The sequence below is a fragment of the Fragaria vesca genome, linkage group LG6 (assembly GCF_000184155.1).
Source record: "Fragaria vesca subsp. vesca linkage group LG6, FraVesHawaii_1.0, whole genome shotgun sequence".
NCBI classification, from domain to species: Eukaryota; Viridiplantae; Streptophyta; class Magnoliopsida; order Rosales; family Rosaceae; genus Fragaria; species Fragaria vesca.
This window is the reverse complement of record NC_020496.1, coordinates 3,341,900-3,354,057: the sequence shown is the minus strand read 5'-3', so window position 1 is coordinate 3,354,057 and position 12,158 is coordinate 3,341,900. Positions and strand designations below refer to the sequence as shown.

At 39.2% G+C, this 12,158-nt stretch overlaps 3 protein-coding genes and 1 pseudogene across 3 annotated transcripts; all 4 read right to left on the bottom strand.

Annotated features, from left to right (window-relative positions):
• Nucleotides 1-866: 866 nt before the first annotated feature.
• Nucleotides 867-2,863, bottom strand: LOC101307232 (annotated as a pseudogene).
• Nucleotides 2,864-3,387: 524 nt separating this feature from the next.
• Nucleotides 3,388-4,624, bottom strand: LOC101306943 (putative F-box protein At3g52320-like). Its single transcript, XM_004304836.1, has 2 exons — nt 4,178-4,624; nt 3,388-4,071 (listed from the first exon to the last, which is right to left on the bottom strand). The coding sequence occupies exons 1-2, from the start codon at nt 4,622-4,624 to the stop codon at nt 3,388-3,390; spliced, it is 1,131 nt and encodes a 376-aa protein (XP_004304884.1).
• A 1,680-nt stretch (nt 4,625-6,304) lies between these two features.
• LOC101306656 (putative F-box protein At3g16210-like) lies at nt 6,305-7,543 on the bottom strand. Its single transcript, XM_004304835.1, has one exon. It carries the CDS (start codon nt 7,541-7,543, stop codon nt 6,305-6,307), a length of 1,239 nt encoding a protein of 412 aa, XP_004304883.1.
• Nucleotides 7,544-10,040: 2,497 nt separating this feature from the next.
• LOC101298722 (putative pectinesterase/pectinesterase inhibitor 22-like) lies at nt 10,041-11,944 on the bottom strand. The gene is made up of 2 exons (XM_004302223.1): nt 10,915-11,944; nt 10,041-10,711 (listed from the first exon to the last, which is right to left on the bottom strand). The coding sequence occupies exons 1-2, from the start codon at nt 11,912-11,914 to the stop codon at nt 10,041-10,043; spliced, it is 1,671 nt and encodes a 556-aa protein (XP_004302271.1). The 5' UTR covers nt 11,915-11,944.
• Between the last annotated feature and the right edge of the window lie 214 nt (nt 11,945-12,158).

Here is a 12,158-nt window from a genome sequence, read left to right as displayed (position 1 = left end):
AAAGAATATGATAAGCAAGCTGATGGTGAGTGGTGCTTTTTTTTTTTTTTTTAAATACACAATGGGTGGTTCTATACTTCTATTCACCTCTTAGTTTGCTAAATATACCTCCTAAATTGATGAGGCCAGAAAGATGACTTCCCGATAAGGTCTTTGACCGCTTTAGAGTACCGTTGCATACCTTATATGTCAAATTTCGAGATATATGCCGTAGTCAAATCTCGTTATGGCTCATGGGCCCAAAACAAGGGTGTTACTTATGCTTAGTGATATAGCATTTTAGTCATAATAGTGACTACACCTACAACTAGTATCTCCTATCATTTTGTAAAAGGCAGAGAAAAAGTGGGCTGTCTTTTGCAAGCTTTGCATTTCATGCAAGGAAAATAAGTTTTTATTGAAAGAAGAGGGATCATTTATAATGCAATTCAGCAACAGTACAGCTACGACTTACTAATAAGATTGTCGGAAAAAAAACATTATAGCAAACTAATCTAGCTCACCTCACACAGCATACCAAAAGAAAACTTGAAGTTATTCACCTTTTAAGAAAAACACAAAACCAATAATACTAAACTCAAAAGAGGGAAACAAACTTCGCAAACAAAGTTTCTATTAGAGCAAGTCCACCCCCTAGGCCTTCGTTGGGAAGGCCTCGGTCATGGGCGAGACCTGGGTCGCTACGTGGCAGTGATTTTCGGCTGCAGTTTCCACCCACGATTTCTGTTTCTGGGTCGCCACGTGGCAGTGACTGTTTATTGAATTTTATATTAGGTATTTTGAATGTGAATAATGATTTTATATATTAATAAAATTATGATTAAATAAACAAATGACATATTGAAATTAAATATTTATTTCATGACTTAAAATGACATGCCAAGCCTAGAAAAAAAATAAAACAAAATAATTTAAAAATAACACAAACAAAACATAAAACAAAACAAAAAAACCGCAATCTAGATATCCCATGTTGCCTTGCATTTCCCATAAATGCTCGATAAGATCTTCTTGAAGGTTTGAGTGATCGTATTGATTTCTAATTTCATTGTACCGCTCCATGAAACCTTCAAAAGTATGAGCATCTCTACCAACTTCCTCAAAATCTTGCCCAGTAGGTCCATCCCAAACTTCTGCTATCCTTGGCCTCATATTGTTGTCCTCTTCTTCGTCAGACTCTAAATCCTCATCGGTATCTTCAGGGCGTTCGTCCTCAACTATCATGTTGTGTAAGATAACACAAGCCAACATGATATATCGGAGATCCTCTTTAACCCACCCCCGAGCAACTCCTCTAACAATACCGAAGTGTGCTTGTAAAATACCAAAACACCTCTCCACATCTTTCCTGTATCCCTCTTGAGCTTTGGCAAATGTAATTTCCTTGGGCCGTGTGGGGTTTGGAATGGTCTTCACGAAAGTCGCCCACCTAGAATATATTCCATCGGCGAGATAGTAACCCAATTTATGAACTCTATTATTCACTTAGAATTGGATCTTTGGTGCTCGACCAGCAGTAAGCTCGTCAAACAAAGGGGACTTTGCTAGGACGTTGAGGTCGTTGCATGCCCCGGGCATTCCAAAAAAGGCGTGCCATATCCAAGTGTCGTAAGATGCGACCGCTTCAAGAATTATAGTAGGGATTTTCTTTCTCCCACTATATTCACCAGCCCAAGCGGTTGGACAATTCTTCCATTGCCAGTGCATGCAGTCGATGCTCTCAATCATCCTTGGAAAGCCTCGTCTTTCACCTTTAGCAAGAAGTCTTTTAAGATCGGCCAGAGTAGGAGCTCGAAGGTACTCTGCTGAGTAAAGAGCAACGATTCCTCTTGTAAATCGTTGGAGGCACTCGATAGAGGTGGACTTTGCCATCCGACAATACTCAGCACATTGATCTGCTGCAGCACCGTAAGCAATTAAGCATCCGTAATCCGCAAAGAAGACGTCATCTTCTGCTCAGGAAGTAGACCGACTTTCTTCAGAGCATCTGACTTTTGGATAAAATATTGATCATAGTTGCAAAGGCCATCACGTATTCGGTTGAACACCTTATGACTCATTCTATATCGAACTCGAAATTCCTCGTCACTAAAAATAGGACGTTCAACAAAATAGTCTTGAAGCATACCTTTACCTCTGTCCTCCCTTTCTCGAGGTTGGTTTGGACGACGACTGGGAAGAGAACCGCGACGCGGAGGTTGGTTTTAAGCTTCATGATGAGCCACTGCTGCAATAACCGCGGCGCTTGTCGCCAAGTCATTTTCATCATCTTCTTCTTGCGACTTGCGGATCATTTCCCACAAATTATCCATTGTGGTCAAAGAAAGAGAGGAATTGTGAGATGGTAGAGATGAAAAATTATATAGAACTATGGATCACAATTTTTTGTGTGGGGTGAAAAAATTATAGGAGGGTGATATGTATTTATAGGATTTGTATAAATTTTTTTATATTTTTTTCCTTACCGTTGGGAGCTTTTTTACCTTTGGGAACTTCTAACCGTTGGGATTGCAACAGTCAATTCACCTGATCTGTCAATTTGCTTTTTTGAAATGAACCAATGGTCTAGATCAAAGGACCGTTGCTTTTGAATTCCCCGGAACGAGCCCAGCCGTTGACGCGTGGCCCAGGCGCGCAGCCCAACCCCTGCTACGCGACAAAAACGCGTTGGACACGCGCAAGGCGCGCTGCCATTTGTCCGTGCGCCGAACGCGCTTGTCTTCTCGCGTGCCCCAGCTCCACTTCTGCTCTTCACGTGGCTGTCGTCAGCCTTGCGTCATGCAGGGACCAGCAGTTGGGCTGAGCTGGAGAAAGAAGGCCTGGGTCTTTATTTTTCTTTGCCTGGGTCATGGGTCTGACCCATGTTTTAACCCAATGAAGGTTGGGTCTTAAATTTTTTAGGGGTGGACTTACTTTTTTCTTGCTGGGTCTTCCTCTGATGTGGAGGAAGGCCTGGGTCAGGCTTTTACTGTTGGGGTGGACATGCTCTTAATGGTCCAGTATCATTTGGTCTATCGGTATAGTCTTCTCGTAGTAAATGGGGAGGTTGTGAGGTCGACTCACGAAGTTGTAATATTTAAGTTGTTTACTTGATCAACAAAAAAATTTATATTAATTATTTGTCTAATCTACCGGTTACCGAGGAATAATTTGGATTCTCCACTTTCATTCCGCTGAAAAAACTTGGATTTTCATATAGGAATACATGATTGCTCTGGATTTTGTCAACTTCTGGATATGAAACAGAAAAAAAAAAAAATCATATTAATTACCAGGTACTGTTTGCTAGTTGAGCTGTACATCAAGTTGCCCCGACTTCCCGAATCACGTTCTACTTTGCAAGCATTTGTTGCATAACACAACACCCTTGGCCTTCTTGATTCATAGCTAGACGAGCCGGTTGCTTCCATTAACCGAGACTATGCTATTCATGTAAACAACAGCTTCAAAATAATCAGAATCCATGCTATGAATGGGTAGATGCTTATACTGTTCAGTATAAAGGTTGTATGAGACGAGACGCCTTTCTTTCGAAACAATAAGAATCTCATCGCTCTTCCAAAATTGCGATGGAGTATCCAAGAATCTCCCTGTGCTCACAAAGCTAAATTGCTTTATCCAAGAACCCGTCACTCCACCAGAGTCGTCCATCACCCATAGTCCCCAGGATTCATGAGAAGTTATACCATCAGTACCATAATCTAGGCCAAAAATAGCTAAACATTCATCCCACGCCATAAGACGCAAAACATAACCCGACATATAGTCCCCATATACAAAATCTGGAAGCAACATGTTATGAAATACCTCATCACCCATATCAAACGAAATGATCACTGGCCTAATATATTGCTCCTCCATAAGTTCATAAGCATTTTGGAATTCCTTCAGTTGCTCTTGCCCATTCCAATAACAAACTCCATTGAAGTACATGTGGAAATCCCGAAACCAAAAGTTAGTAGATTCCGTTTCTAAACTGCCCGTCTCGATCTCTCTCCAAGAATCAGTACCTATGGTGTACACTTCTGTTTTCGGTCGATCCAAAAGGATATGTTCATCACCATATTCTTCCTGAGTGCCATAAGAAATGTGAACGACTTTGTAATTGTTGGATTTAGGGTCATAGCCTATTCCCAAATCACTTAAGTTCTCATCTGGAACCATATGGAGTTGTGACCTTGACTTCCCTAATTGCTGGGTTCCATAGAATTACTTTAGTGGCATTTCGTAGACAGATGATCCCATGACAATGCCCTATAATCCATGCAGACTCTAGAACCTCCAACCCACTAAACTGACCCTCCGTAACATCTTCGACAACACAATGAACATCATGCTCACTATCACCATTAGCATTATAGATACTAATCAATGAGAAACGACTTTCGGTTCCCTTCTTGGCATCGTTGGGATCCTTGAAATTTTCACGCTTGAAAAGGACACCGGTAGTACTGTAGAGATTGTTGTGCATGGAATTGGAAAGATGCTTGGCCACGAAGCTGGGATCCTTCATCAAATTAGGCCACGACTTATGAACGCACTTGAATCGCATCAGAGATTTAGGTGGCAGACTTGATAGGATTTGCAATGCCATGGCTTCTGGTATCTTGCAAAACTCTGTCATTTCTAACCTGTTCGCATTACACACAAACAATGTAGAACATGGTGATCAGTGATTCCCCAAACTAACCCGATTCTCCTCAAATCCCTGAGTTTCCCAAATAAGAAATGGAACAAAAATATTATACTTTGAGTCTTTGAATGAATCAAATATTCAAAGATCCATGCATGAAACAAGAGGGGTCAAAATTTCTAACGAAATCTGTCATGCATTCAGATATGTATGAGCTTATTGATCGAAAGATCTATATATGTTAAAGATACGTGATAGTTTGATAAAAGTAGTATTAATTTTTAATTAGACCGAGATAAGTACCTGAACGGAATTCGTCCTGATGCGTCGAGAGGCAAGGAGAAAGAGACGCTCAGAGTTTCAGGTCTAATCTGAGAATATTATTTCCAACTGAAATTACTTATATTTTTTTTTCTTTGGGACAAAAATTGAAATTCATCGAGGCCCAAGTAACAATAGCTCCCAATTAAAGGCCGATGCCAGCATACAAAGATATGATAAGCGAGCTAATTGTTGTATTCTTTTTATATTTTTCAAGAAATAAAATATTACAAATCACAGTCCCTAGTACAACCTTGCAAATCAGAAGTATAAGCATTTGTTGCATAGCCCCGTTTGCTAGTGAGGAAAAGCGGAACATGACCATAGGAGATATCGTAAACCCTTGAACATGACCGTTTGCTGTAATCATTCTATGTCACGTTTGTATTCAGTTCCATTCTATGTCATGTTTTTGTTTAGAAAGGTAACATCTTTATATATACCAAAAAATACAGACCATAGGAGATATCGCCTCCTTACCTAGATACAAACGATTACAGTGGACAAGAACCGATACAGATTCAACTGCAACCTGACTTATTCCAGAAGTCTCGATACACCCTTACAACCAGCCTCAAGAAACAATCTTTACTAAAACCACTAGCATACATTGACAACAAGAGAACACCAACATTCTTGATGAGAATATCATGAACTACCTCGAGCTTGACAATACTAAGCTCTAGGTTTGAGACCTTAAAAACAAAACTTTTGCATAATTTCATATATGATTAATCGATCTGATCGATCATTAGGTTTACAAGCAGGGCGGAACTATGTGAATGGGTGGGGTCCGGAACTCCCTCTCCCAAAAGTCCCCTCACACATTTCTCAACCCATTAACTATGAACTTATGAAGGAAATCAACAATTAATTTCCTAGTCTCGAAATGAGTAAACTTAATACGAAAAATTTAACTAGTTATTATACAACAAGTACTTTGTGAAAATTTCCTTTTTGTTTGGAAAATCATTGATATATACTCGAACTTAGTTGTAAATCCCAGTTCCGTCACTGTTTACAAGAAGTAATAAGGGTCAATGTTGTAAACGACACGACTCTTTTGCTAGTCTCATTTTTCTCTTGGTATGGAAGCATTAAAAATTTGAAATCATTCCCTTCCAACGTGAATGGGAAATGAATACACTTTTCATATTCTCATATTTCCCTTTAAACAAACAGGGCCTTAATTCATATTGAATGACCCAGGTTTGCTGGTGAATATATATGCTTCAAATAAGTTGCCTCTGTCTAAATGTGATTAAAAAATTTGTTTTGAAATTACATTACACACGGCTATATTGCTACATCATCATGGAAACTATACTCAAGTACCTCATTTGATGGAAACTATACTCCCCGTAATTGGAAAGCTTGACCGTAATCCATCACCCCGGTGTTCAGAGGAAGATGTTTAAACTTGGTGAAAACTTCTTGAAAGATTACACCCCGCTTGGATCTGAAGACCGTAACTAATTGCTCATTGTACCAAAACACTCCCAATTGTCGGTAAATGTCAGTTACTACCGGCTCAAACGTCAAGTATTTAGTCCAACAACCCTCACCACCACCAAGGTCATCCATTACCCAAATCTCCCGAATCTCCTCCGTTGATGGATGAGGACTCCAAGGACGACGAGTACAGAAAGCAATAGATTCGTTCCATAATCCAAACCCACAATCAGATAAATTACAATCATCTGGGGCCAATATAACTTGAAATGCATCGTTCCCTATATCAAATGAAATAACGCAGTCTTTCAATTCACTTACATCATCCTCTTCATGCTCTGAATAGTCAGTGATAATGTAATTCTCTTGTCGGAATCCTTCACGTCCACACCAGTAAAGAATACCATTACGGTATATGGAATGAGACTGGGGCCAATATATAGTAGTTTTCGTTATTAAATTATCAATAATTTTGATTTCTTTCCAAGAACTTGTAAGAAGGTTGTATATTTGTGCTGCGGGAGGATGATTAACAACACGCTGACGCATACCATCCTTGTACTCTTCATTCCCATTATCTAAAATTCGAACGATTTTGTAATCTTTCGATTTGAGATCATAACCAAATCCGCCACCACATGAATTTAATTTCGGGGAAGGCACTGGCAAACACTTGAACTCCTTGATTGCTGGATTGCATAAAACAATGTATTCTACACCATCTGTTAGACATAGTATTCCATCACAATGAGCTGAAATACTTACACAAAAACGTTGCCAATCTACCACACCCGGAGATAGAGGACTGTAGAGATCCTCAAGAATAGGACGGAGTTCATGATCATTATTGTCACCATCTAATCTTTGGCAAAGATCGAAGAACGACAGTAAAACCTCCTTTTTGCCAGCGTGGATGTCATCTCCGTCACAACGTTTTAAAACGATGGTGGTGGAGGATGGGTGTTCGTTGCGTTTCGAAGCGGAGAGGTGTTTGGCTGCGAAGTTTGAGTTACTGATCGAACATTGCCATGACTTACAGACGCACTTAAATCTCATCAGAGATTTTGGAGGGAGCCTTGACAGGACTTCCACCATAATCTCCTTGGGAAATTTGGAAAGCTCTGCGGCCTCTGCCATATATATATGAACACAAGTCTCTAACAATCGCTCAAGATACACCAGAGATAAGGAGTGTAAGAAACTTGTAAAGAACCCTATATTTATACCTCAAATAAACTGATTTATTTGATACGAGGCATGATTGTCAATTTGTTACTCTAACTTTCATTTCAGTCAATTTGCTACCCTAGCTTTTCTAAATCAGCCAATTTGTTACCCTAATTTTTATTTCAGTCAATTTGCTACCCTTCCATCAAATTTACTACTTTAAGCTTTCAAGATTAACCAATTTACTTATCAAAATTTCAATACCGACCAACTTTAACCTTCGATTTTCAAAGTTAATTCATGTTTGAATGAAGAAATAAACAAATTAAAATGACAAAAATGTAACAAATTGGCTAATTTTGAAAACATAAGGTAGCAAATTGGCATAAATAATAATTAGGGTAGCAAATTGGCTAATCTTGAAAAGCTAGGGTAGTAAATTGACTGAAATGAAAACTAGAGTAGCAAATTGACACTAAGATAAAAGTTAGAGTAGCAATTTGGTTAAAAAGCTTTGATAAGAAGGCAAGAAGCTTATCAGAGAGCCAAAGACTGTAACAAAAGAATGGAACAGTATATATAGTTTCTTCCATCTTGAAGAAACTGAGGCAAACAAGAACAGGTTCACTAAAGAACGTACAGTTGTCAGAACTCTCTGAAACCCCATTTTTTTCTGGCCAGTCAACTCTTTCTTTTATTAATCCCTGCAGTTCAGCTCCAATTAACACCTAGGAACATTCACGACCAAAAACAAAAACTAAAACAAAAAAACTTAGCACACGGTAAATCCACGAATTTTGGTCTTCCTGTAACAATGACACCCAAACTTTTGTCTTCCATGTTTTCCCAGTTCTTCCATTGATTCAACTCCATAACACGAATCACCGACATTCGACTTGTGTTTTTTGGTCTGAAGTTGGAAATCAGCCTTCATGCGTATTCCGGCCGGTAATCTGTTTTTTCATTATTTTTCCAACTTGTATTTCATAGTAATCCCATCAGTGGCTAGACTTTTTTTGAAATTTAATTCTCGTGTTTGCTTTGAATTTTGAGTGCAAATGTCAAAGATTTTTTTTGTGAAACACACTTGTATGCTTGTAGCCGATATTGATATCCAAAATGCTGAGAGAAACACAGGTTATTAGGTTTCAAAATTAGGTGTTAGAACTCATTTTACAAAAGAAAAAAAATTAATGAACTTATGATAAATGAATTTGATGAGTATACTGTTTGTCTCAATTATGGTAGATTCTAATAACATGTATGGACAAATCCAGACGAAGTTAATAGCACAATCCATAATGCACAAAGAAAAGAGACGTATACAGTCTGGGGCATTCCACCAGATCACGTCGTAGAAAGGATCAAGAAGATAATAGAGGCCCTCCGAGCCGAGTTTGGAGGACCGGAGATCGAACCTCACATTACCGTCGTCGGGTCTGTCCTTTTAAACCATGACTATGTGATCAAGCAATTCATCAATGGTTGCCAAAATATAGAACCCTACACTTGTAAAGTTGATCAGGTTGTTACTCGCAAATTCTATTACCAACCTGTCTCCCTCCTCATTCATCCATGTCAATGGGTATGTATTTCACTTCATTGTAATCTTCTTTTGTCCTAATTCTTTCATCAAAAAATTAGAACTTGATAATATCTAACAACATTTTGTTAGAGAGAAATGTGATGATTTATGGAAGTATTCTTTGAGATTTAACTACTATCGAAAGGTGTTTCATGTAAGTATAAATGATTGGTTTTCATCAGGTTGGACACTTTGGTGGTTATCTACATCGTTGTAATGGTAAGTGTTCTGTATTGCAATTCGATCAAGTTTTTACAGGTAATGACTATTAACCGAAGAGAATGAGGTTTGTTCGTCCTGCAGCTCATATGCCGCATTTGAGCCTCCTCTATGGGAATTTGACTGAGGAAGAGAGGAAAAGAGCTCTAGAAAAAGTTACTGAGCTGGACGACAGCATTGCTAGCCTCAAGTTCACCATGAGTCGCCTAGTTTTGTACAAAACCCACAATGAAGCTAGAGACCAACATTCTTGGGAGAAGGTTATGGAATACAACCTTCGACCCCGAAATCAGCTCTAGTTCTCCCCGGTCCCCAGTGAATGCTTAACTTTATATATAGCTTCCAATAAGATGTATGATTATGTTATTAGTAATGTATGATTATGTTTCAGTTGCCTCCTAAAGCTCTTAAGCGATTCAAATGTGTTCGTAAGTTCTTATAGGTTTGTACTGAAGGACCTATCTAATTCCATGAACAACAAATTCAAGTTATTCAACTCCTCACAATTCGACCAAGTACAAGAGGAAAGTTTACATTAGACATGAATTCTTTATATTGTATAGTAAAGGGGAAGTTAAATGAATGTCTATACAAGAAGTGCCCTAATTATAGAAATGTAACCCAGGTGGACTATAATGTGCTTTGAATAGTTTTAATGACGACTTAGTTACTCAAACCTACTGTAAACTTAACGCCAGTGGCCGGCAACCAAGCCATTCCATCGATAAATCGCCGAACAGTGAAGAAACTAGCCATGTTGGCATCCTGGATGATGTGGTATCCCGGCCACTTGACCCGGCCGGATAGTGATGCACCTGGCCCGTGATTTCTATACTCGCCGTACCATAATGTTCCCAAAGCAAAGTTACCGTACCACTCAAGCCACCCTCTAGGCTGCACTAGACCACTCATGTAAGTGTTCATAAAAACTGTCCTAGAGTAAAGCTTCCATGGCCTCCCAAGATATGTTGGTTGAGTAGCAAAAACATAACTATCTTGGATTGAAAACCCGGTGTTTTGATGCGGACTTTTCCGACCCTGAGCCGTGATGGTGACCTTTTGTAGTGGTAGAGGGACTCGAGTGTAGATTTTGCAGTTTTGGAGCACCGCGGCGCCATTGCCAAATATGAAGTCTATGGTGCCATAGATGTCACATTCACGGTAAAATTGGCGAAGAGAGTGAGCATAGAGTGTGTCTTGGTGACCCTCCATGCTGCACCGGAAGAAGGCAGATTGGTCGGAGTCAACTCTAAGTGCCACGCCTTGATAGTTTTGAGGCCCGGCTGTGTTGCGAAAAGTCATGTCTCTTGCTATAAATCCCTTTCCTGATACAGCTGCAAGCATAACATAGTCACACATTAACAGGCTCCCAGCATAAATATGTAATAATATTCTATAAACTCGTTAATATAGTTAATTAGTTATAAAGTAAAACTTCTAATACGGTCGACTCATTCTTTAATAACGCACATATATTCATGTTGAGAAGTATTCTGAAAATGGAAATACAATAAGCTATAGCAAATTATAAACTTACCAACTGTTGCAGTTCTAAATGTAGTCCATCCTTGCATGAAATTTCGGTCACCAGTTACTATAGTTTGTCCAATCCCATCCCCTACAAACATGATATTGGTTTTCTTCTTCTTCATGTCAATGTTTTCTCTATAAATCCCCTTCTTCACATATATTATGTACCTCCTACTGCTGTAGTTTGGAGCTTCATTAACAGCTTCTGTGATTGAACGGTACTTCCCAGTCCCATCTGCTGCCACAACAGAATCTACATGCATACCTGATTGATCATGTGGACTAGACTTAACAAGCTCTTGATCACCCTCACTCATCCATGCCGGGAAATTATGATCAGGCGATGAAGTCTTATTCGCAATTGTCAAAGTATTCATACTCTGATCCCTTGGAGGTTTAAAGGGTAAATCATGTAATTGAGTGTACAAGGCCAAGACATTACCAATGAGCTGTGTGACTTGCTTCAAGCTTCCCTTTATGAAGTTTTCGAGACGTCTATCAGTTCCCTCAAAACCTTCAAGGCATGTATCTTGGTTACTAAGGGCAGCACTCAGCCAAGCTTTTAAGTCTCCTTCATAGTGAACATTTCTGTCACCTGTCCGAATTCTGTTCATCACGCCTAAAGACCAAGCCAACTCAGAGATAGAAAAATCAAGGAGCTCCTTGCAATCCTCAATAGCTACTTGTTCTCTGTAACTGATTGATAGAGCATTGAACTTTGTGATCATGTCAACGGCAGATTTTGCTTGATTCAGTGTGTGCCTAAGCGCAGCACTAAGGATTGAGCTTCTTGAAGAAGCAGCGTCTTGATGACCTTGATCAGGCTCCATTATGCTTTGGAGCTCAGCTTGCACTTTTGTGAGGCATGAACTTTGGTTTTCAATTTGGGTGCAAGTTTGCATAAGCATGGATTGGATGGAAGGGTTTGGTTGTTCTCCATAAGCCAAAACTGAAAGTGAAGCTAGAGTAATTAGAAGAATAGGAAGAAGAAAATTGGTAAAGCCCATCTTTAGCTCTGATGGGGAGGGATAAAGGGAGAAAGGAAATGATTTTTATGATCATTTTATATGAAGAAAAGGTACTTGTTTTATACACGAGGGAATGAAGGAATGGTTTGTTTTCAAAGGAAAGGTTTTGCCTTCTGAGTTGTAAATAAACATTCTTGTGCTTTTTCTTTTGACAAACCCAAGTCATGCTCTCTTCTGAGGGTAGGCTCTAATATTCGTTGCAATTCTTAAGAGGTACGTGGAG